This window comes from Sinocyclocheilus grahami, unplaced genomic scaffold, assembly GCF_001515645.1.
Source record: "Sinocyclocheilus grahami isolate Dianchi unplaced genomic scaffold, SAMN03320097.WGS_v1.1 scaffold1.1, whole genome shotgun sequence".
Classification (NCBI taxonomy): domain Eukaryota; kingdom Metazoa; phylum Chordata; class Actinopteri; order Cypriniformes; family Cyprinidae; genus Sinocyclocheilus; species Sinocyclocheilus grahami.
In genome coordinates this window covers 3,511,444-3,537,671 of record NW_015505180.1, presented here as the reverse complement: position 1 = coordinate 3,537,671, position 26,228 = coordinate 3,511,444, and the positions used below count along the sequence as shown (strand labels likewise).

At 38.3% G+C, this 26,228-nt stretch overlaps 1 protein-coding gene across 2 annotated transcripts; it reads left to right on the top strand.

Annotated features, from left to right (window-relative positions):
- Positions 1-8,009: 8,009 nt before the first annotated feature.
- LOC107585689 (decorin-like) lies at positions 8,010-24,876 on the top strand. 2 transcript variants are annotated; one of them, XM_016272854.1, is made up of 8 exons: positions 8,010-8,321; positions 14,016-14,272; positions 21,432-21,544; positions 22,458-22,671; positions 22,772-22,885; positions 22,996-23,089; positions 23,450-23,588; positions 23,673-24,876. In XM_016272854.1, exons 2-8 carry the CDS (start codon positions 14,038-14,040, stop codon positions 23,871-23,873), a joined length of 1,110 nt encoding a protein of 369 aa, XP_016128340.1. In that variant the 5' UTR covers positions 8,010-8,321; positions 14,016-14,037; the 3' UTR covers positions 23,874-24,876. The 2 variants fall into 2 exon arrangements, with proteins under 2 accessions (XP_016128340.1, XP_016128410.1); XM_016272924.1 differs by lacking the exon at positions 8,010-8,321 and adding an exon at positions 9,698-9,785.
- Positions 24,877-26,228: the final 1,352 nt, after the last annotated feature.

Here is a 26,228-nt window from a genome sequence, read left to right as displayed (position 1 = left end):
ATTGTCATGCTGAAAGACCCAGACACGTTTGATCTTCAATGGCCTTGCTGATGGAAGGAGGTTTTGGGCCTGGACATGTACTGGCTTAAGCAGGGGGACACGTCTGGCACTGCTGGATTTGAGTCCCTGGCGGCGCAGTGTGTTACTGATGGTAGCCTTTGTTACTTTGGTCCCAGCTCTCTGCAGGTCATTCACTAGGTCCCCCCGTGTGGTTCTGGGATTTTTGCTCACAGTTCTTGTGATCATTTTGACCCCACGGGGTGAGATCTTGCGTGGAGCCCCAGATCGAGGGAGATTATCAGTGGTCTTGTATGTCTTCCATTTTCTCATAATTGCTCCCACAGTTGATTTCTTCACACCAAGCTGCTTACCTATTGCAGATTCAGTCTTCCCAGCCTGGTGCAGGTCTACAATTTTGTTTCTGGTGTCCTTTGACAGCTCTTTGGTCTTGGCCATGGTGGAGTTTGGAGTGTGACTGTTTGAGGTTGTGGACAGGTGTCTTTTATACTGATAACAAGTTCAAACAGATGCCATTAATACAGGTAACCAGTGGAGGACAGAGGAGCCTCTTAAAGAAGAAGTTACAGGTCTGTGAGAGCCAGAAATCTTGCTTGTTTGTAGGTGACCAAATACTTATTTTACAGAGGAATTTACCAATTAATTCTTTAAAAATCCTACAATGTGATTTTCTGGATTATTTTTTCTCATTTTGTCTCTCATAGTTGAGGTATACCTATGATGAAAATTACAGGCCTCTCTCATCTTTTTAAGTGGGAGAACTTGCACAATAGGTGGCTGACTAAATACTTTTTTGCCCCACTGTATTTGCATGAGTTAAAAATAACTATAATCAACTCCTTCCTCACCTGTCATTTTTGATGTAATTTTTGAGACTTGCCTTGTCAACAAAGAGCACTAAGATGCTGTCTTACAATTTATCCAAAATAATTATTAAGATGCTTAACTTTTATTTGAAACAGTCTTTGCCATCTAAAAATTCTCCCTCCATAGGAAGCTCACTATATTTTGGATCAAAACAGCTGTCAAATGTATTGTCTATCCTAAAAACTATTTTGGACAAAAACTGGCACCCATAATGGAAAAAAAGGAAGAGTCTGTCTCTTTATATTCTCTTCCTATCAAACGCAAAAACACAGAATGAGATAAAAACAGGCTCAGTGATGGCCAGGCGCCGAGGCCTGACATATACAAAGGAAGTGTTTCGTCTGGCAGTCAGTGTTACCAGGCATTCTGGGTGACGGTCACAGAGACAAGCTGAAAGCTCCACATTGCTCCATTCAGAAGAGAGTTGAAGAAAGATGGTTGACCTTCTATTCAGCCAATCTCTCTGTCAGTCATTCGGCTGGCTAACTGTCAGCTTACAAGCAAGGCGGTCGTCACGGTGGGTGGGTGGATAAATACTCCCATAATTTTATTGGAAATGTTTTTTTTTCTGTACAATTGGAATTACTTGTTGCAACATATAAGCGCTATATAAATAAAGGTGACTTGACTTGACTTGACTTATTTGCTTTATCAAACTGATACTTTAGTTTCTCTGAGATTCAAAGCGGTGTGTTGCTGTGTGATAAGGCATGTCTTTAAAAGACCAGAGAAGGATAAAAAAACGAAAAGAATAATGGTTCAAGATGTCTGGGACAAAGGAGGGGGTTTTGACCGTTTATTCAAACTTTAGACAGGAAAGCTGAGCCAAGGCCTCGATAAAATCAACAGGATCGTAGAGGTCTGGGAACAATAAGCCAATGGGAACGTTCATTTGCGGCAGACACAAAGAGAAAAAGCAATAACATGACAATCAATCACTTTAAAACATAGTATTTGCAGAAACGTAGTTACAAGAAGGAAATATTTACTTGTGCTTTCTAACGTCATGATTAACTTTGCATCAAGCAAGGACAAGCATCATGTTTTCTTCTCTTTTTTTCGGCGTGTGTCTTTGTGTGGACTCTAGGCTGAATCTTTTCCCCTTGTACTGGCCCTTTCCTGACCAGCCAGACTCCAAATCTCCCCTGAATTTGTACATTCCTCTGGTATTGCCTAATACATTTTCTTGTCAGGGTGTGTGTGCATAGTATTGTAGACTAGAGTGTGTGTATATTGGATGTTGTTTTGGGGTATGGTTGTGTTATTGTGACATTTGTGTGCGTTCGGGGTGGAAGCATCTGTTTATCTTGTTATCACTGACATTTTTTCGGTGATGCACAGCAGACGTTTGGCTCTCTGGGGTTTCATAAAAACTTCCAGCTTTCAGCTGCAGAGGAGAAAAGGCTTGTTTCTACTCTATTTTACTGATCTAAAATATGATTGAGTTAGCTGGTGCCTATCAGTTAAAACAGTCCATAATGGTCACTATGTTGTTACCTGAAAAAAACCACCCGTATTATTATTATTTTTTAATCTTACTTTATTCCTTAAAACAGCAACATACATTTAATGAAGAAGCAACAACAATTTTCCAATGAGGTAAGAAAAAAAGAAACAAGATATAATTTCTTAAAACAAGTCTAAACATATCTGAAAATATATCTTCTATTTTTCCCCCCCAAGAACAGAGGCAGTCTCTTTTTATTTTAATTCTGCTGTTGACTTTAGTACACTATTAATATGCTTGTCACACACACACAAACTACTGCAGACATTCTTGACCAGACTGGTAAAGACTTTTTTTAAATAGTTTTTGTAAGGATTTTTCCATACAACTTTTTCTCACAAATGCACTCAAATGCAAAGTCATACTTATGAGTCTGTGATCCTCAGATAACATATTTGAGTCTATTAGTTTGGGTCATTTGATTTGCTCACAAACTAAAAACATTTAGATGAAAATCACCCCATGTTGGAAAATTTCCTCCAGCATTTCTCTTCAGCATTTGAGCCTCAAAATCCAGCCCACCTCTGGCACATCAAACAGCTTGTGTAATTCAACACAAAATCCAGGTTAATTTAATTTCCAGTTCACTTTAGATAATCCAGATGAGCAAGGGGTACTATATTATTATTAATGTTAATATTCCCATAATAAACAAAAACTACAGATAAATAAATAATAATGTTTTTAAATAATAATTTGAAACAAAAAGTCTATTTATAAAACTATGTAAAATGTTCTGGAACAGGATGTGCCACAGCTTGTCGCTCTGTATTTTATTATTATCTGTATACTCCCTCCATTTAGAGTGATTATTTGCTCTTTATCTCACTGTGCTTCTGTCAAGCAATTTAGCATTTCATTAGATTAGCTCGACAGGGCCAAAGGCGACCAGAAGCGTTGTGAATAAGAATTATTTAGATCGTCCCTGCAAGGAGAATAGTACGTGAAAAAGTAGATGACAGCAACATTAGATGTGACAGAAAAATAATTCAGGCTGTTTAAATCTGCTCAAATCCAACAATTGACCATTTCTGCTTTTTGAATTGATATTTCACATAATTCATTCACTTAGCATTTATTCACTGAAGCAACACAGTTATCCTTCTTTAATCCATTTTTTTAATGGCTTCGTGAAGGGTCTGTAGTTGCCTCTCATATAGTTTCTATGTGATTGTTTCTTGTATGCAGTCTTTGGTTCGGGTCTATTGGTTCCTTTAGTTGGGAACTGTTGACTTTATTTGCAGGTTTGTGTGGGGTTCTGCTGGGTTCTTTAGGGTTTTGGCCAGTTTGATGCTCATTTTATGGCTCTTTTGGGCTCTGGTGGTCTTGTGACTGAGCAGCCAGCAGTAAAAGCTGTTTGGTGTCTGATGGAAGCTATAAATCAAAACCAGACTCAACCAGAAAAACTGACACCGGATCAGCCCACTAGAAGGAAAGCAATCTGAGATTGACTCAACCACCAACATGCCAGATTTTAAGAAATTAATTGCATGAAATTGTAGTTTAATAACTGAGGATCAATTTTAGTGGTTAGCTACATTTTAAATAGCAAGGCGGTCTGTTGTCTGTCACATCTTGACCCTCTTGAGTTTTAGTACAACAAATATACACTCACCAAAATGCCAAAGAGATTACACATATCCTGGAGCACACAATGTTTGGTTGTAAAATCCAATTGTACAGAGCTTGTGAAGTCTTGCAAATAAATGTCAAGCTTTGAATGCTTGCAAAATATTTCTGCTGTATGGATAGGCGGAGATATTAAATCTGTAATAATTATGTAAATAATAACAACACGCATCTGAAAGAAAGTGTGTAGACACGAGGGAAGAGGACATTCTCCACCGCCCACACTCCCACAGCTGTGTTTTCTCTTAAGACCTTGATTCAGATGTGAGGTCTGTGTGGTTCTCTTTGGTAATTGTGGTTGGCGATGCAGGGATTAGATCAGAGCAGCTTTTAATGGCAGCCTTCATCAGAAAACCAGACCAGTTAAAAAAAAGAGAGATACACAATTCGTAACCATTTGAAATTTTGGCTAAATTACTAACTAATTTGTATGTCTTCATACGATCTGTTTACTCTCCATGTGGGTACATGGGGATTAAACAGTGGGGACGGTTATGTGGGTGGGCCTTTAAGCTTAGTTCCCATTTATGCTCATTGCCACCTTGTAAAAATAGTTTGATTTTCCTGTGAGATCAGGTTGAAATTCCATATATCAGTCAGTGAACAAAACCTAGTCTGTTGAAGACTAGGTTTTGTTCACTATCTGTTGGAGAAACAGATATGTCCACACACACATGCTCCATAATATAAAGACTCACTGGACACATGTAAATACTATTTGCACCATTTTCATTGTAGTTCTACACCCTTGTAAATATTTTTCACCTCGCAAAGTCTGTTGTAGTTTGATATCTTTTGTCTTTTTGTTATATTTTTCTCCTCATCTTGTCCCAGCTGTTCAGCGGTTCCAGAGGCAGTAGAGTTCAGGTTTCTCCACGCCGCTCCGTCGTGGTTTGGTCTGCACTCTGCCTGCAGGTTCTAATGATTCTAACAGACTCTGAGCTCCCTTTTCAGCTGCATACATCACGTCTCTCGTCTGGAGGCTGATCTGCAGATCTGTATCTATGCCAAGCATAAGGCAGACAGAGCTGCTTCAGTCTTGCCACTCTTTTAAACCAGTTCTAAGATTAAATCCAGATTGCTTGCAAAAGTTGAGTCATTTGGTCCCGACTTTGCATTGTGTTAACTAACCACTGAATGGCATGGGATCTCACACAACTCACTTTTCTAACAATGATTCAAAGCCTTTGTCAGGTCAGGATGTCTACAGGAATTTTTAATGTGTGTACATGGTTTTCACATGTCCAATTTCTGAGTAGCTGACATGATATATATATATATATAATTATTTATTTTTATTTTTATTTTTTATTATATCACACATTTAGCTTTTATGACCTCATTAATTTAGACTACGTGTGTGTGTGTGTCTGTCTGTCTGTCTATCTATCTATCTATCTATCTAGATTTAGATAGATAGATACACTTATACATATAATTTTTATGGAATATATAAGATATATATAACATTTTATTTATATTACTACCTAAAATCTTTGTATAGATTTTTTTAGAACATCCATGGACAGATTCATTAACTACATCTTGTGTTTACAACTGAGTCATATGTCATATGTGTGCTTTTTCCTAGCATAGCTAATAAGTTCCTCTCTTCCTTTTGACTTTTAGTGTAATAGTTTCCACATTAGGGTTTATAGTTTGTGTATGCAAGCACACACAGCCAAACAGCCGATATTGACACCAGCAAGGGCCCTTGTGTCAACTATCCTTTAGGGAGCGCTGGTGGTGTTGGAACCTGCTTTGATCCCATTGGTCCATTTTGAAATAGACTGATCAGGAAGAGAAGTCAGATTTGAAGAGGGACATAGGAAAATAAAGTGAGAGTCATCTTACAGAATAAAAATTCATAGTCGTTCGTTCCAGTTTCGACATCAACATTTTGGTGCAAATCTATGTGTAAATTGGTAGAATCTGCTCAAATTAAGCAAATGCAATATGAACAAATTGTGTGACAATCTGAAACCTACTCAACAAAACTACTCAAAGTGAAAATTAAATAAAATCCAGACTAGATGCAGATTCATGTGCAGTGAGGGAGAGGAAAAGAGCAAGAAGGACAGAATGTGAAGCGGGTAAATAGGAGGGTGTGGGAGTTTTATGTGGACATTTGGCTGTGGCCTCAGGTTTATTGGCCAGATCCTCTGACTCTGAGCTCAGCCCAGGGCAGATGGCCGGAGGGGATGATGAACAGGTCATCATCTGCATCCTCCACTGATCTGGCGCCACATCACATCACCAGATTTCCGCTAAAGGAGCATACTGTGTCTCCAAGTCTCCTAATAGCTGACACATGGCTCAGGTGTCAGTGAGAAGAAAATTTGAAACTATAAGTTCACATTTTGAATTTTTTTAAAACCATACATTTTTTTCAGAACTGATACTGTGAAAGAGTCATAGGTGATTTTAGACCTTATTCAGGGGTCTTGATAAGCATCCAGCAATATCCAACCAAACAATCCTTGCATTGAGTTATGAAATGAGTAACAGTGACCCAATGACTTGAAACGTGCAGTCGGATGATATATACTTCCAGATAAATCCATACAGGATATTGATTATGTGCGCTCCCTGGTGTTATTACAGTGGAGCGCACATAATCCATATCCTGTATTCCTACGATAATGTGGCCGATTTCATTGTATGTATGATTTATCAGTGTGATCTCATTAGTAGTTGAAGGTATTCATATGTAAATTGTTGTTCTAGTAGGGCACTAAAATGTACATTATATTAATACACGGGTATACTTATGAAGTTCATAGAATTTTGAATTCATGGAAATAATATGTTGATTTTTTAAATTAAATGTTAAATGTCATCAATTTTTAATGCCATTTTTAATGATAATTTTATTCCGTTCTGTGTGATTTCTAATGTTTTATTATATATAGATAATTAAACAAAAATCTAAAATAAATTGAGAAGTAATTAGGATTGTTATAGGTGTGTGGTTAGGGGCTCAAAAATATGTTTATAAAAGAAAATATAATTTAAAGGATTTAAAGAAATGTTTACATGCTGTCAGTACATCCATTGTGCATTACAGTTTATATCTAAATGTTTTAAACTGTGTGTAAATGTTCTGTACAAATAGCTTTGAATATGAATGAGATCAGGCTGAAATTATACATTATATTCAGTAAATAAAATATTAAATGATATGAAATATTATAAACTGTTGCACTTCATATAACATATTCCTTTCCGAAATGTTCATTTTTAGCAGCAAAACCTGATTCATTGTCACAGTTGAATGGCATGTCATCTTTACTTGAATAATATCTAATTTGTGATTCGATTTTCAAAAGCTTTTCAAATAACCAGTAATGCAGGACATCCCGCGGTGTGATAAAATCAGTGTGAACGAGGCTTGAGACTGAAATCCTAATCACCCCTGTCCAAATGTACAGCTTATCTTTTCTGTCTCCAAAAAGTGTGCCAGAAAATCCCAAAAGCCCAATCTGATTTAGGTGGATTGAATTCCTAGTACCAATTCGGCCCAGTCTTTCGATTTAGACAGAAAGAAGTGAAAGTCCGGCAAATGTAGAATAACCGCAATAAAGAAAGATAGAGAGAGAAGAAAACCTGGGTCCTGATTTCAGTAACTAGCTGAACTCAAGCCAGCTCCTCCCTCCCCATTTCCGGGTACCTCCATTTGCACATTCAATGCTCTTCCACGCCTGTTACTCAGTACAAATAAACAAGCCTAATGCGGATTTGGAAAAGCTGTATGTATGTGTGTATTAAGTATCTTGTTTCAAAAGAAACAAAAGTATGGTGGGTGGAAAGGAGGGGAATGTTTCCACCATGCAAAAAAAGCAGCATGAAGTCCGCCGAAAGGGAAGGAGCCGAGCCGCTTTTTTTGTATCCAGAATTCCCTATCTTTACCAGATGACACAGTATGGGAACTTGCCAATGCCTGTATAGTCGCAGCCTCTCGCCTCCCAACTTTTTTCTCCCTAGTTTTTCTTGTTCCAACTGCATTTGGACTGCTCCAGATTGGGGGAAGTTCTTCTCCAATTGTCTCATTTGAAAAGGACGAAGAAATCAACCCCTCCCTCTCTCCTTTTCTTCCCTCCCTCCCTCCACTCGTCCACTCTCTCTCCCTCTCTGTTCTTCTCTCCATCCCCTCCCCCCGTGACAGAGCACACCTGCCTGATCTTGGCTGCAGGCGTCCACACAGTGATCAGCCTTCGGCCTGCCGCGCTGTACATCGACTCCAGCCCTCTCTGGATTTGCGGGTCTTTGTCTGCAGCTCTACACGCTCCTGTACGTGCAGGTAAGATCAGCTCACCCAAAGCTTTCCCCTTAACCCTTCTGAGTGAGTAAAAGCAGGGATTTTGATTGACAGAACAGACTGACCGTCTCAAAGAGAGGTGGACGGTTTGCACTGATGAAATGTGAGTATCACCCCTCTGGAATCTCAGTTTGGTGATTTCTGCAGTTCATTAAGGCTTGGTGCAGAAATGAGGACTTTGCATTGGAAGTTTTGAGTGAATTTGCTTCATTCTGGCATATCCTAGATGAATTAATTCAAGATACTGATTGCAAATGAGAGAATACATGAGTGAATCGATGATAAAAATGCATTTATTTTAGCTTCCTGCATTTTTGTACCTTGTTAATAGCTGTGGGTTTGCATGTGGATTAAGGTGCTTTGGTTGCATTCTGATGAGAAAACCATCCTTTGTATTTCAAGCTAGAAAAGTGTGTTTATGCAAATTGATTGCCGATGTGATTTTCTTTCTGGTTTGGTTGGAGAGGACAAGACCTTTTCAGACTTTTCCAAATTGTGACAAGTATCCCTGCTCTTTGGAACCCCCACACATACTCGCTGTTGTGAAAAAGCCATTAACTTTTAGAGTGCCCTTACTCGCTTTGCTCCGACTTTTCCATCCTGGTTTTTCTTCCTTTTGTGTGCTACTTGGCATTTAGAAAGAGTTCATGTAAGGCCTGGAAACACTAGAGGATTTCTAACAGTGCTTTCCTTGGATAGACCTGTCTGGGGAGACGTTCTGTCCTCTGGCCTCGCTCTGCATCTGCTTGCCTCCACTCGCTCCAGAAGTCGCATCCTAAACACTTTATCCGTGGCGTGGAAGCCAAAGTGCCTTGAGCCATATCAGCTGAAGGATGATTTTTCGGGTTGTAAAAGTTGGGCTAATTGGGTCATGTATTTCTCTTTGGTTGGGGTTCGATTTGGGGTTGGGTTTAAGGTTAGAGAATGCTTCTCTTTTGTATGGCTTACAACTTGCACTAATTGCAAACAGAACTCAAGTACACAGTTTGTACCATGACAGGAAACTCTCGTCCCGCTCTTCCTCCCTTCAAAAGACAGCGTCCTCGGGCCATGCAATAAGTATTCTTTGGAAGCAAAAGGTCTCCATTTGGCTCCAACTATTTGATGTTAGAAGTCATTTAATGGTAGCCATGCTGGTTGCTGCCGCTTTTTCCTTTCTTTATTTGCCTTTTAACCCTTTGAGAAAAAGACACTGGACCTTTGGACCAAAGTCAAAGCAGTTGCTTATGACAGATGGGCAGTTGCCTTGGAAAAAGGAAGTGGGAGGATGAGTGAAAGAGTGCTTGAATATAAATGTGAGCAACTGGGATTGTCTTAGATCGAGCATATAGTCATAGGCATGAGTTTGATCCTTTTTTTTCACTCATTTTCTCATGGGCCAGAATAATCAGCCAGCCTTCAGCATATAATTGCTTATTCACCAACCAAACTTTTTGTGGCTTTCGGGTAGGTGCTTTTGAAGACAACGATGTTTGATTGGTTTAACCATGGTTTTGATCTCTGAGAAAGTCTAATTGTGCTTTGGCAGTGGCTTTGGAGTTTGGTTTAGTGGTCTGGAACCAGCCTGACCGCATGGGGCAGAGTGGTTGAAACCCTTGTATGCAAGTGTAGTCTAGGAGTGCAGTTTGTTGAGCTGAATATTAAGTCCACATTTTTAGGCTTTTGCACATTGAGTAGTATGTCTTTTTGTGCTTTTGTTTTGACACATGACTCTTTGGAATGAGCATATAATTACATTTCTGAACCATTGTCTCAGTGTTTGAGGAATTCTGGATATTTTAGAGCTTTCAGTGGAGGAATGCTTTCATAAATAAAAGGCAGGTTTTGGGGTGCAATGATAAAACTGGTCTATGTGTATGTTTTAAAATGAAGGGAGCACACATGTTTTAAATGTCCTGTAGCCTGTAAATACCTTTCTGTGAGTCATTGCTGAAAGGAGCAACAGGTCAACGTGTGTGTGTGTGTGTGTGTGTGTGTGTGTGTGTGTGTGTGAACAGAGAAGAAAGTGAGATATGTAGAGCTGCATTCTATTTTCATAAAATTTTTACTATTTTAATGAGTGTTTGCTACCAAATGCTAGTATACATTTCTTGTTTTAAGCATAAACTCATCTAATTTAGATTTAATTTTGCTTTTGAAATAAATATATCTTGATTTAGGACTGTTAGATATTCATACAGGAAAACAAGACAAAAATACAAAAAAAAAATATTTCTCTCTCTCTCTTTTTTTGCATAGAATTAACTGCAATAGATCATTCTAATGTTTATAGATGTACATGTTCTACTACTACTACTACTACTTATTAAACAGTAACGTAAACACTGAGTTTGATCACATGGCTTCATCTGCCACCACACTATGCCATAAATTACTTATAGTGCTTAGAATATGTCAACCTTTCTTAGACATAATGCAGTCTGAATAATACAGTACAAAACTATAATTACTGAACAAACCTGTAGTGTAGCAGTCTTGAGATTAAACTCAAATTTAGTGTGTGTATGTATACAACATATCAGCTATTTATGTTAGTTGTGCTGTTAATCTGCACTATATTATTTATTGCTATAAAACATTTTATCGATGTCTTTAGGTTCTCAACTTTAACTTGTTTTAAGAACGTTTGGAACAAGACAAGATTTGGTTGATTGAGGGAGAGAAAACTAGAAGTGTCAACCCTCCCTTTTTTCTCTGCTGAGACAAATCAGACCTGCTGTGACACAACCCAGACCTCAAGATCCTGAAAGACAAGTCGGTAGAAATGCTTGGAAACTGAGAGACCTAGAATGAGAGGAAAAGTGGACATTTTTATGTCTCCTCTTGATTATTATAAGTCCACATTTATAAGACCAGAAACAGGCTAGTGCTGATTTTGGGTTCTGTGAAACACTTCAGTTGGATCAGATTGTTGCCTGACCCGCAGACGGGGAGAAATCAAAGCCGAAGGCCTGTAACAACCTGGCAGAAGCTGATAGTTAGGCACAGAACTGTCTGTGAAAAATCACATCTGAAGTTTATTTAGAATCAGTTCTGATAATTGTTGACACATTGAGACTGGTCCATTGGTTCCTGAGAGGAACACAGCATCTTTTCTGTTGAGTCGTTTTTTGGCTACATTCTCTTTGATACGATCTGCGGATCCAAGTAGTGAGTGAACTGAGAAAATTTACCAGCCTTAAATTACTCTTACCAGCCATGAATTATTATTTTAATTTCATTTTTAAACCATGTATAAAAACAATGTACAGATAAATGTATAAAAATATCTAGATATCTAATTTTTATGCATAATAAAGTATTAGAAATCACGGAATGACTATTATATTATGTTATTGACACTGAACATGTTTAATCACACTGATTAAACTATTGATTGCATAAATTCAATATTTAATGAATCTTAAAGGATTCATAAATATTTGTAGCTCTCTGAAGTTGTTTATTCACAAAAGGCTTATATTTAGACCCTGTCAATATAATAACATTTATAATTCAGTGTCTATGCAAGCATATAAAAATGTATGTGTGCTAGAACCAAACTTGACCTACAAATACCCCTCATTAGTAATGAGAACTTATTGCATGTTCACATTCCTTCATGTGATTACCAATTTATTTATTTGCCAGTGCCCTGCCTGTTTTTTCCCAACAAAGTTATGACACCATCAGTCTGTCTTGTCTGTTTGCCTGGCTCACATAGCAGCCTGCGGTTTGTAGACAGGACGCAACTCAAATGCAGCAACAGCTTCCCATGATCCCCCTACAAACAGAAACGCTCATGGTGACAGCCAGTAATGCTCAGAGGGCTTTTCATACTGCTGACCAACTCCTGAGGCTCTAAACACATACTGTGGCTTCATTCCTGCTGGGAATACATAGAAGAAAAGGTTTGTATAGCTCAACCGGTAGAGAATGGCGCAAGGTCATGGGTTCAATTCCCAGGAACACACAAGCATAAAACTACCTTGAATGCACTGTAAATTTACCACATGCTTAAATATTAAAGGGCAAAGTGATACTACAGTGTGTTTGCTCAAAGCGTCTTATTGCCCACTGGGTCAAATGTAATTAAAGGTGTCTGAAGTGATGCATATTGTATCCAGGCCTGAAAACGTAGCATTAAATCAAATAGCATGTCTAAATTGAGGTTGGCAAGTTGTTGTTTTGAAATGCCACTGAATAAAACAACAATTTCTCATTGTTTTTCTTGAAACATGGATACTGGTTGAGCTGTAGGAACCTCAGAAAATTGTTTCAACGTGCTCTCCCATGATGCAAATCAAGAAATCAGAGGTTGTCACTTGCCATGCTTTGCAGGAGTTTTCTTCTGAGACTTCTGAGTTAGTCTTTTGAGAGAAACTGTTATATTTACACTTTGTGTGCTTGTAGAATTGCGAATATTCATAATATGTTTTATCCAACATAAGTATTTTTATGGTTCCTGAAACATGTCACAAACTTCATCTTATTTAGATCTGCACTAAGATTGAATGTATGTATCATTGTCTTCTCTTGCTTGAGAAATTAAGAAAAGCTCTTTTCCAGAAGTTTGTCAGGGTCAGTTTCTGGGTTTCCAGAGTTTAACAGGGGCACAGTGGTTATTCACTGTCCAAGTGACGTGGCCGCCCGGAGGATTTGAACTACTGTAATTATGCTGTATGTTGATTACATGGACCTGAGATGACCCTGTAAAGTCGAACTGAGCTCTGGGAGGTTCTGTACCTACTTTACAATTTCCTCATCGTTCAGAGACATCCAGCTACTCCTCAGACATATGTTTATGTATGGGCTTGTGGACTGATTTGTGCACTCTATCTGAGACAGAAGATGGTTATTTTTTATTCTGAATGAGGGCATGAATGAGTTTGGTTATGCAGTTTAAACCCAGGTCAACTATCAATTCTCACTGATATAGTGTGCATGGTTGTCATTTTAACAGTGTATAGCAGAGGTTTTCAAATTGTTGAAAACCCAGGGGGCTACATGGATATGTCAGTTTAACCCAGTGTTTTGAAAAAAACTTTTATAGAATTTAATATTATTACCATTTAATTTTTATTTCTAACAACTGTTTGCAAATTTATGAGTTTAATTACAATTTATTTAATCTATAGACAAGTTTTTTCATGCAATAAAAGCTTTTTTTTCTTTCTTGAAAAAAGTTATACATTTAATATTACTGGTAGAAAAAAATACTGTCAGCTTGATACAATTAATATTCACCAGATAATATTTGGATAACTTGCTTTGACTTTGTAACATGATCCTTCAGAATTCATTATAAAATGCTGATTTGGAGCTCAAGAAATATTTATTATTGTTATCAAACAGTTGTGCTGCTTAGTTGTGCTCTTCGATGATTACTGTAGAAAGTTCAAAAGAACAGCGTTTATTCTTATTTTATTAAATATAGTCAAATGCATTTAGTCATATAAAGCTAACCATCAGTCTAACAGCATGAAAAGCCACAGCAATAGCCACTAGAGACCTCTAAAATCTAATATAGACCTAAATTTGACCCCTGACCTCTGCCTTGTTATCGCCCACATTGCTCAGTCACATTCATGCACCCCACATCTGTCATTTGACTTTTAACCTCTTACCATCACAGATCCTGAGATGCCACCCAGCATATTGCCCCTCACCTTTAACCCTTTCTCTTCTCCATTTTAGCCTCCAGGCCTCCATCAGCAACATGAAATCGGCCTGTCTCTCCCTGCTTTTGGTGTCTGTATGCTGGGCTCTGCCCTTCCGTCAGTCTGGCTTTATGGACTTCATGATGGAGGACGAAACGGGCTCAGGTTCAACCATGCCTCCGACTCGTAAACCACCCGTTCAGACGCCTCCTGTGCTACCCGAGGAACCTGATGGACCTTTCTGCCCCTTCCGGTGCCAGTGTCATCTGCGAGTGGCCCAGTGTTCTGATCTAGGTAAAGACTTCATGATACTAGACTAGACTGCTTGATGAAAGCTGCATAGGCCTATTTGACACTTCTTCTTTTTTAAGTATCACCGTCAGTGTTTCTGGCTGGATGTGGGCAATGATCAATGACAAAAACAAACTTGATAGCATTTAGCAGTAAAACCACAGACTGTAACAGTTTGTTAGCTATCTGTATGATAGCCTACTTATTGTTCATAAAATTGGAAAGTACTTTCTCTGGCAAGCTGTAATTTAAAGGTGAAGTATGTAATATTGACAGCTAGTGGTTGGAATGGGCACAGCAGTTCAATTTCAAAGTAATAGAGACGGTTGTTTCTCCCTCCTCCTCAGACTTGACGCTCATGTGGGTTGACAGATTAAGGACACCTAACAGAAACAAGCACAATTGACAATAAAAGGCAACAAACCTTACGCCGTTAGGTGATGAGTTGGATTATCTGCATTTTAACATGACTCTGGTCATAGAGGGTTTTATGGATGCTGAGGCTTTTTAAGTCGGGTAGAATCTACGATCTCTGACCCAGTTTGTTTGCTGGCTTCCGTGTCTGCAATACACTGTGTTTTCTGCCAAATGGCAACCTGGTGCCTTGATACCTCCCCAGGACATCCTTGTAGTCACTTTGCAATGCCTGGCAACCCAGCAGCACACTAACAGCCACATAGAACCAAATATAAACTGCCTAGCAATACTTAGCAACACCCTAGCAACCGCACAGAACACTCAAACACTTGCTTTGCTACCCCTCAAGACATCTTTGTCAACACTCTAGCAACCACCTTGCAATGCCTTCGCAACAACATAGAAACCACCTAGCCATGTCTTTGCTACACCATAGCAACCACCTAGCAACCACACAGAATGCTCAAATACCTACTTTGCTACCAGAAAAACATCCTTGTAGCCACCTTGAAATGCCTAACAACCCAGCAACACAACAGTAACTGCCTAGCAATGCCTTAGCAACACCCTAGCAACACGCCAGAACAACCTAAAGCCCTAGAAAATATCTAGCAATCTATCGAATGGTCCTATTTGTCTGACCTGAAAAACCTTCAAACTGCCTAGCAACACCCTAGCAACCCCACAAGCAACCCTCAAACAGTAACCGTCTAGCAACACGCTTGGAACAACCCAGAACAACCTTGCAAAGCCCTAGCAGCCACCCACAACTCCCTTGCAAGTCCTATTTGTCTGACTGTTTGATCTACAAAACCTTCAAATATTGAGCTTGTAAAATTATTTAAAAAATTTCTGAAAAGGCTTTGTCAAGCCAATGTCAAAGTTTGTCTTTATCTATTTTTTTTTCATGCTGCTTAATATGTGTCATTGTTTTGCTTTCCATTTCCACTGTTTACACCTGATGTAAATTATTTCACAGCATAAACTGTCCAAGGCCAAGCAGCCACAAACAAAACCTCTCTCTCTGTTTGATCTGCCCATTGTTGAGTCATCATTGAATTACTAATGTCACCGTTTCAAAACCACTTTAAATGTTTTCATATGCTGTTAACTGCCCTCACTTCCGTACACGACTAGGCGCTAACCACCAGACGGCTGCCTCATTTTCTTAATTGAATCCCCAGGCGTGTATGTGTATGTTAATACTTGAAAAAGTCTAGTCTGTTCTTTTATGAGGTTACTTCCAAATGATTACCTCTTCTCTTCCTGTAAAACTGCCCTGTCTGCTATGTCACTGTGATCTACACAGAAAAGAGTCAGAGTATTGTATTAAAATTGGACATGATTATGTAATATTTACAGCATTAAAAATTTACAGAACATACAGGTGCATCTCAATAAATTAGAATGTCATGGAAAAGTTCATTTATTTCAGTAATTCAACTCAAATTGTGAAATTCGTGTATTAAATAAATTCAATGCACACAGACTGAAGTAGTTTAAGTCGTTGGTTCTGTTAATTGTGATGATTTTGGCTCACATTTAACAAAAACCCACCAATTCACTATCTCAACAAATTAGAATACTTCATAAGACCAATAAAAAAAACATTTTTAGTGAATTGTTGGCCTTCTGGAAAGTATGTTCATTTACTGTACATGTACTCAATACTTGGTAGGGGCTCCTTTTGCTTTAATTACTGCCTCAATTCGGCGTGGCATGGAGGTGATCAGTTTGTGGCACTGCTGAGGTGGTATGGAAGCCCAGGTTTCTTTGGGGGGAATAATTAACTGGAAGGTATTAAGGAAATGTACTTATAGGCAGTGATCATTTTCCAATTTTGATTGAAATGTGTATGAATAATTGTGTAGAAAGAAATGAGAGAAGAGAAGGGAGATGGAAATATGAGAAAGCTAACTGGACTGAGTATGTGGAAATGGTGGAGGATGGTTTAGACATAAATGAAGATGACATAGAAGCTATAAGTGAGAAAATTATAGGGGTCATGAAAAATGCAGCAGTAAGTAATATTCCTAAGAGTAAAGGAAGAAGAAAGACAAAAATGGTACCATGGTGGAATAAGGAGTGTGATGAAAACGAGAGCATACAAGAAAGTAGGAAGAATGCATAACTATCTAGATTTAATGGAATATAAGAGAGAACAAGCAAAAGTAAAAGAGGTGGTAAGAAGGGCAAAAAGGCAACACTGGAGAGATTGCCTTGAAAAGTACATCAATAGAAGAGGTATGGAATATGATCAGAAGGATGAATGGAATAAGGAAGGAGATAGAATATCCCATTTTAAATTAAGGGCAAGTCATAGCAGTAGAAAACGGTGAGAAAGCAGAAATGTTTTGTAATACATTTATAAAAGTAAACAGTACGGAAAATCTGACTGAAGAATTTAAGAGGGAAAGGGAGGAAATATTAAAAGAGCATCCTCATCTATTAGACTAAAGAGAGGAAAGAGATAATATAATGGATGTCCCATTTGGAATGACGGAACTAAAACGAGCGCTGAGGAGAATGAGAGAAACTACTCCTGGTCAAGATGAAATCAGCTATTATATGATCAAGCAGTTAAGTGAGGAATCATTGAGAGTAATGTTAGAATTCTATAATAAAGTTTGGGAAATGGGGGTGCTACCACAAAGTTGGAAAGAGGCACTGGTATTGCCAATAAGGAAACCAGGGAAGGATCCAAGTAAGCCGGCTAATTATAGACCAATAGCCCTTACATCTCATGTAGGGAAAGTGATGGAGAGAATGATAAAGGACAGACTAGTTTATTTTTTGGAAAAAGAAGGAAAATTATCACCTTATCAAAGTGGATTTAGGGTAGGAAGAGGAACTATGTATCCGGTTATGTGTTTGGAAGCGGAAATAAAGAAGGCTCTATCAAATAAAGAATCAGTAACTGCTGTGTTTTTCGATATTGAAAAAGCCTATGACATGTTATGGAGAGAGGGTTTGATGATAAAATTGGAGGAGATGGGGGTAGGGGGGAGAATGTTTAATTGGATTAGTGACTTCCTTAAACAAAGAGTAATAAGGGTGAGAGTAGGAGACTCTATATCATCTCAAGGAGTAATAGAAAATGGCAGGGAAGTGTAATAAGTCCAATGCTTTTTACAATAATGATAAATTAAATGTTTAGTAAGGTGGATAGGAGTATTGGAAGATCACTGTTTGCAGATGATGGGGCTTTGAGGTATAGAGGAAGAAACAATAAGTTTAATATGGGGAAAATGCAAAAGGCTGTGGATGAGGTAGTTAAATGGTCATACAAATGGGGATTTAAGTTTTCTGTGGAGAAGTCACAAACTATTATATTTTCTAACTAGAAAGTAGACAGTGAATGGAAGTTAAGAATATACAGGTGTATCTCAATAAATTAGAATGTCGTGGAAAAGTTCATTTATTTCAGTAATTCAACTCAAATTGTGAAACTTGTGTATTAAATAAATTCAATGCACGGTTCTTTTAATTGTGATGATTTTGGCTCACATTTAACAAAAACCCACCAATTCCAGGTAAGACGCCTCTGATGTTGTCTGTGGTTCAGGAGTGGCTTAACAAGAGGAATATGACAACTGTAGCCAAATTCCTTGACACGTTTGTGTGTGGTGGCTCTTGATGCCTTGACCCCAGCCTCAGTCCATTCCTTGTGAAGTTCACTCAAATTCTTGAATCGATTTTGCTTGACAATACTCATAAGGCTGCGGTTCTCTCGGTTGGTTGTGCATCTTTTTCTTCCACACTTTTTCCTTCCACTCAACTTTCTGTTAACAATTCTTGGATACTCTGTGAACAGCCAGCTTCTTTGGCAATGAATGTTTGTGGCTTACCCTCCTTGTGAAGGGTGTCAATGATTGTCTTCTGGACAACTGTCAGATCAGCAGTCTTCCCCATGAGTGTGTAGCCTAGTGAACCAAACTGAGAGACCATTTTGAAGGCTCAGGAAACCTTTGCAGGTGTTTTGAGTTGATTAGCTGATTGGCATGTCACCATATTCTAATTTGTTGAGATAGTGAGTGGGTGGGTTTTTGTTAAATGTGACATCACAATTAAAAGAACCAAAGACTTAAACTACTTCAGTCTGTGTGCATTGAATTTATTTAATGCACGAGTTTCACAATTTGAGTTGAATTACTGAAATAAATGAACTTTTCCACGACATTCTAATTTATTGAGATGCACCTGTAGTCAAGAAGGGTTAATAAAACATTTCCCAGCATGATTTATTATGTAATGTAGTGTAACTGAGTTGCTGTAGCATGTTGTCTCAGTTAGCATAGCTTTTTCAAACAGGAAATTACTTAGAGGTTTTTGTGATAAACAGAATGTCTTCTTTGGAAAGAAATACTGTTGACCAGGCAAAACAGCAGTTCTCAATAATCCATTTGCAATGTTAACACTCAACCCCAGTTAAAATGGACAGGGAAAGAACGAGAATGAAAATGGGATAAGAACAAGGACAAATAAGAGAAGAGTGAATATTTGAGGCCTCCAGCGCTCATCTGCTCTGCCGGTCTTTTGGCATGAAACAGACCTGGAAAAGAATGGAGGTGGGGGGATAGGTGTGCCGACAGGCCTGTTCTCCATCTAACTTCCCCTCTTTCCAGTGAAATATGTGACCCAGTTTATATAGCTCTGCAGCTGCAGGGAAAACCGTCTGGAAATAGTGCCAGAACCCAAGAGCAACTAATGGCAAAAATTAATTTGTTTGTCTAGGAAAGTTTGATTAAGGGCCTGCTTGTGTGTTTACTTGCTGTAAATACACAACAGGCTGTAAGTGTGAGATACTCCTCTTTTAGCTACCAGTTGATATGAGTTTAGTATTTCTTGTATGTTACAAGTGGGATAAGTGTAAAATAGTTGGTGTTAGGTAATGGACCACATTGTAGTGTGATTTACATTATAAAATTCTTGTGGATTAAACCGCCTCCCATGTTTTTATTCTTCTCACCAATAAAAGTAGGAATGAGTTTAGCATCCATGAGTCTATTAATGATGGTTTTGTGTTTTTCTCCACTCTTGATTTTGATTCAGTTGCTGATTTCAGTGGCTAAATAGTATTTCTAACCACAGAGGACCATTTGTTTTTGAATAGTTTAACATTCTGATTATCTTATTGCCGTTTGGGTTAAAATTCTAACATGTTTACTCAAATTGAGTTTTTTATTATGTTATTAGTGCTTTTTTGATAATATATTCCGTAATTGATTGCTGTGATTATGGCTGAGACATGTAGCCACTAGAAAATTAGACTAAACAGAGCCGAACGAAAGGAACATTTGGGAGATATCTCGACAGCAGTGATACGTCCAACTGTGATCTCTGTGTCCTCTGTCCTGTGGTTATATAATTATCAGGAACATATTCTTAAACTGTTTATACACATGCAGCAATGAGGAAACACACCACAAAACAAAACAAAACATTGTTTGTGTGAGGTTCTGCCTAAAAAGCTTTTAGAGTTGCTAGAGCAGATATACTGTATTTATGTGTATGTGCATGTGTGTTTACCTATTTTTTCCTATGTTTTTCTTATGTTTGGAGCAAACATTATGATACACAGTGGCCCCGAAAAGCTTTTGGACACTTAAAACATATAAAATTAATTTATTCAATGTTTCGCTTGGAAAAACATTTCAAACAAAACAAGCTTGTGCTGTTTTTATTCAAAATGTATGCCACTTGATTTTATATTTTTATTATATAATGCAAAGACATTCATAAAAATGGAAGTGTGGCTTAAGTGTCTAAATACGTTTTTGTTTTCACTGCATATTCCATTCATGTAGCTTGGTCTGCAGCACATTAAATGAAAGCAGAAGCATACTGTCGTCCAATGTTGGCAAAATCAAACTCCCTTTGAGTGGAAATCTTATGTCAGCTTTTTCGATTGACAGCATCGTACAGCTTTTATAATCCTTCCAAGAAAAACTGTGAGATATCTGGCATAAGAGTCATCTATGATTAACTCGAAATACTAAAACCTACGTGAACCATCATCATAACTTTTCACTGTGTTACAGTCTGGAAATGTGGTCCAGCATCCAATTGCACATTCAGACTTTTTTTTTTGTCTATGGAGTCGAGGGCTTTGTAAGGAATTGATTAATTATTCATTTTGATGCTGTTTTCAGTATTTTAAGTGTTATTTTGTAGTTGTACTCATTATAAACCTGACTGCTCAGGCCCTGTAGCTCATGAAGTATAATTTTTTATTTTATTTTATTTTGAATAATTGAAAATATAAATTAATAAGTTATTTAGTAATGTTTTATTTATAATGAGATATTTACAATTAAACCTTTTTTTTGTCCCTTTTTAGCCTAGGTACAGACTTTTTATTTTTATTTATTTAAGAAATTCTTCTTGTTACACATGTAGAATGGTAGCTCATAAAAGTTAATAGAAATATTTCTATAAACGGTTTTGTCTATACAATAACGGCTGGAGCTCATCCAAAACCAAGACCACTCCAGAGTTCACATTCTTTCTGCCGTTTATATGTTTTACAGGAATGTGGCTATTCGATTTAGCACCACAATATACACTCTTGTAGGATTTTTTTTTATCCGTATCTGAATGTGTTCTGTTGGTGTTGGACCAGGATCCATATGTCTACAGTTGATGAGATTTCAAAGTAGATTCTAGCCATAAAAGCCCAGATCAGCTCATATCCCATTTCATCAGTGCCATTTTTCTTACTACTTGTGGTATTCGTGTCTCTCAGGTCTGAAGAACGTTCCAGAAAAAATTCCACTTGATACCACTCTCCTGGATTTGCAGAACAACAAGATCTCAGAGATCAGAGAAAACGACTTCAAAGGCCTCAAGGGTCTCCAAGTGAGATATTCAATTACTCACTCTTTCCCTTGTTCTCTCTCTTTTTTAAACTGCATTTTCTTTAATTGCCTAAATTGGATCGTAGAAGCAATGACATTTCGCAATCCCCTTTTAAATCCAAGTAACCCCTCATGGGACAAATCCTATTTCACTTATATATACATTTTGAGATCAATTGGCTGCTTGCTGCTGATAACTGGAAGTGACAGCGTGATGTTTTTGCTATGACCTTGAAAGCATCAATTAAACACAGAGAACATAGAGTCCAAATCAAAGCCATTTGTGAGCTGAAAAACTCTCCAGAGAAAACTGTCGTTTGTCTGCCAAATGTGGAATTAGGTACTAAAACTATGTTTTGCAACCACAGCAATCTTTGAAGGCAAATATCTGCTCCAATTTTTCGAAAACATTGCAAAACATTCTCTGGAGATCTTCAAAAACACTTCACAAAACAGAGCTTCAGGGAAACTCCGGAATATGAAATCCTCCGTGTTTCCAATCCATTATCTCCAGAAGACAGCTCTGAGTGTGAGAAATGTGTAATTCCCAGGTGCACAAGTGTAATGGTTCACTTTTGAAACGGATCCATTGTTCAGCCTCCTGAACTTCAATAAATATGCAGCCTCCCATCGAGGGCCCACTGCTATTTCTCGCTTTCCAAGCTCAACATCCACATGGCGCCTGAATCTAATGAAAGATGAATGCAAAAAGAACATAAAAATGATGATTTTTATGCACTGGAATGTACTATAGATTATACCAAGTAGCTAGTGAACTTTAGTGAACAACTTTAGGTTAAGTAATTAAAACTTTTGCATTTAAACACTAATAACTAAAGAATTATACCAATAATTCCATTTGCAGTCATGTAACTGCCATAAGGTTCCTAAAGGAATGACTTGTTTTTCTTCAGACACTCATCCTGGTCAATAATAAGATCACCATGATTCATGCCAAGGCCTTTTCTGCTCTGATCAATCTGGAGAGACTGTACTTGTCCAAGAACCTCCTGAAGGATGTTCCTGCTAACATACCGAAAAGCCTCCAGGAGCTGCGTATTCACGAGAACCAGATTAACAAGATAAAGAAGTCCTCATTTGCCGGCATGGCCAATGTCATCGTCATGGGTAGGGATTTTTGTCTGTGCTTATTAGAAAACCTTATTAGAAACAGTGTAACAATACTGCAATATGAACCAGTGAACATGTTGACTCTGTCTTGTTCCAGAGCTGGGCTCGAACCCTCTGAGTAGCTCTGGAGTTGATAATGGTGCTTTTGCTGATCTGAAGAGGGTTTCTTATATCCGAATTGCTGACACCAACATCACCTCCATTCCCAAAGGTACAGAATCATCCCTATTGTGAATAATGATGGAGGCCCCTTTCACTTCAGTGAATTGTATCAAGACAACACCATTGTTTTTTCATTAATCTGTGTCAAAAAATGTTCAGGTCTGCCCAGCTCTCTGTTTGAACTTCACTTGGATGGTAACAAGATCACCAAAGTGACTGCAGGCAGTCTGAAGGGCCTCAAGAACCTGTCCAAGTAAATGCATATATTTGTAATTTGTTATGCAAACAAACAGTTGATTTTCCTTCATGGCAGACTTGAAGAGTCATATGTTTCTGAAAAGCAAAATCTGACTCCGAAAGGAAAGAGTTTGATACAGAGGAAATAATAATTCAGATTTCATTAGGTTTGTTTTGAATTTGCATGAGAACGACCCTGTGAGACTCAAATGCCATGACATCATTGAATGGATCAGTTTGCTTTGGATCACACAGAGAAATTAGAACATTCATATTACAGAGATTTTCCACCGCACATGCCGAGATGTTATAAAAGAGTATTGACTCAGACTTGAGTTGAGTTTGTTAATGATGGTAACACAGTGTGTGTTTGCAGGCTGGGTGTGAGCCACAATGAGATCAGCGTGGTGGAGAACGGTTCTCTGGCCAACGTGCCTCACCTGAGGGAACTTCACCTGGACAATAACATGCTGACTACGGTCCCGTCTGGCCTGCCAGACCACAAATACATCCAGGTGAGAGATCTCACACAAGTTAACACGCCATGTCCACACGTCTGTAAGTCACATGTTGTCACGCTCTCGTTCCATCAATTCCAGGTGATCTACCTTCACGCCAACAAGATTGCTGCAGTGGGAACAGAGGACTTCTGCCCACCCGGCTATAATACAAAGAAGGCCATGTACTCAGGCATTAGCTTGTTCAGTAATCCAGTGCCCTATTGGGAGGTCCAGCCGATCACCTTCCGCTGCGTCTTCGACCGCTCGGCCATTCAACTGGGCAACTACAGAAAGAAATAGAGCGTCCCTTCAGACGGCTTAGTCCCTGTTTTCATCCCGCCCCTTCCTGTCTGACCTAATCCTTTCAAGCACATGATTTCGTTTGAATGTCTTCTCAGTTAACCTGAAATAAACTACAATTCCATTTTCAACAGGTAGTTTACTGGACAGATACCACACGATGCTTTCAAATAGCCAAATGCATATCATTATTGTACTGAACATACATATTGTGTTGCTATAAGTGCAGAGGAGAGCAGAAAATGTACGATTTTGAAGAAAAGAAAGTAAAGCCATGACCACTTAGAACATCCAATAGTGCACATCACCCGAAATGATCTTTTTTGAAGGTCCGTTTGGATCTTCTGGACCTAAGCCATGTTCTTCTATGTTCTTCGCTGGCCTGCGGAGCGGGCAGCAAGGGGTTAACACATGTCAGCCAGTGCCAATAACAAGAGCTTGTATGCTAGAATGTACTCAGATATTACTTTTCGTGCTGCGCTAGTTCAGATTGTGCTGTTAAAAATCGTTGTTCATTCTCACGCAATGGATCGAAGTGAGAGGAAGTTGGGCTGTATGAGTTTCTCTTCGTCTCAATTCAGATGTTTTGGTGACATTTGTGTTCATTAGTTTCCTCAGATCCCGTCTGCTCTACCCAGGTGAACATAGCGCTTCAAGATGTAGAATAAACTATGCTGTCATTACGACGAAAGTGATTCCCAAACCTATACGCATGCTTTTGCTGCTCTGGTGACTGCCGTGTTATGTGAGAGCTTGTTTTTTTGTACGTGTGTTTCTTTCTTTTTTTGTGTTTGTTGATCGTCTGTGTTTTTCAGTCTGGAAGGATCGGGGGAGAGACGACGGACATGGACACCTCCTGCTTTCATGAGAGTCATGAATGTCTCTTGTATAGACGCTGTATATATATGCTGTATAAAAGAATCCTATTAATGCTTTGAAGCACAAGCACTTACAGTAGTTTGGACTTTAATATATCGGCAATAAAGGTAATCCCTTTCTTCTCTCTCTCTTTTTCTCTCTCTGGCCACAGGTGTCTTGAACCAAATAAACAGTCAAATCTCTCACCGTGCTTTCATGGGAACTTTCACTGGGTGGTTTACTGGGTTTGTTCGGGCACAGGGTTGGTTTTCAGGTAAATGAAACCGAATGATGCCTCAAAAGAACACACAGGACAAACTTTCTTGGATGGATGCTACAGTCGCAGAGGGCCTTGAAGAGCTATGGTAAAAATGTCACGTTTGGGTGCTAGGTGTAAAAAAAAAACTCAGTTTGTGTCATTTATATGAATTATACAACCATTGCTCGTTAAAACACTAAGCACAAAATTATATATTTTTTTCAATGTTAAAGCACTTTTAGGGATCCATTTCTAAGTCAATCCAAGGAACAAAGGTTTTCAGAGCCCTTTATGTGGCCATTATATTGTGTCCAAAAACAGAAAACAGGCCTACAAAAGAAATTAAGTTATGGTTGTTTTTTTGTTTGCAATAAGACATTCAGTCCTTTTAATTGAGTGGTTTCATATCCTTTAATTCATCTCAATTTTCTGTTTTGAAACTGAAGTATTATTCTTACTCTTTATTTTGTTTGTCTGATATAGAAATTGCAGGTTTTAAAAATAATAGTTGCAATTGTGTCGTCTCACTGTCACCACTGCAGACAAATGCAGTTTCCTGGTCGACCATAAACAGACCTTATGAAAATTAAAAAATAGTCACGAGTCTCTTTAAACACAGGGATTAGCTGTTAGGATGGAAGTTAATAGTAGCCTTTGAAAATGAAAAATATGATAGAATTGACTGAAATGAAACAGCAGTTTCAAACTTTCATGAAAAATATGATAGAATTGACTGATTTGATAATGACGAACGCTCTAGGCAATATATGAATCAGGCACTTCAAAAGACGGAATAGAGATGCTGAAAAGACCTTTTGGTTTAGGTAAAATCTTCAATCAACTATGAAGAATGCAATGAAATGGAAGACACTGAACAGTAACAAATAAATACTTTTATGCATTCTAATTTTCATATCTATATGTTGGGATCATTTTCATATAGCAGAATTTTTTTAACTCATTAATTTCATCATAAATCCAGGTTCTCTCTCGTTTCTGTTTAGTGCCCCCTTGTGGATTATTTTGTGCTGCACGATTTTGAGTTCTCTCTCAGTTCATACACATTTAGCTGTCATATGAGCTTTAGTAATTAAGCTCCTCCTCCAGAACCCAACTGTAAAGCGCAGTGTGTGTGTGTGTGTGTGTGTGTGCGTGCGTGCGTGTGTGTGTGTGTGTGTGTGTGTGTGTGTGTGTGTGTGTGTGTGAGAGAGAGAGAGAGAGAGAGAGAGAGAGAGAGA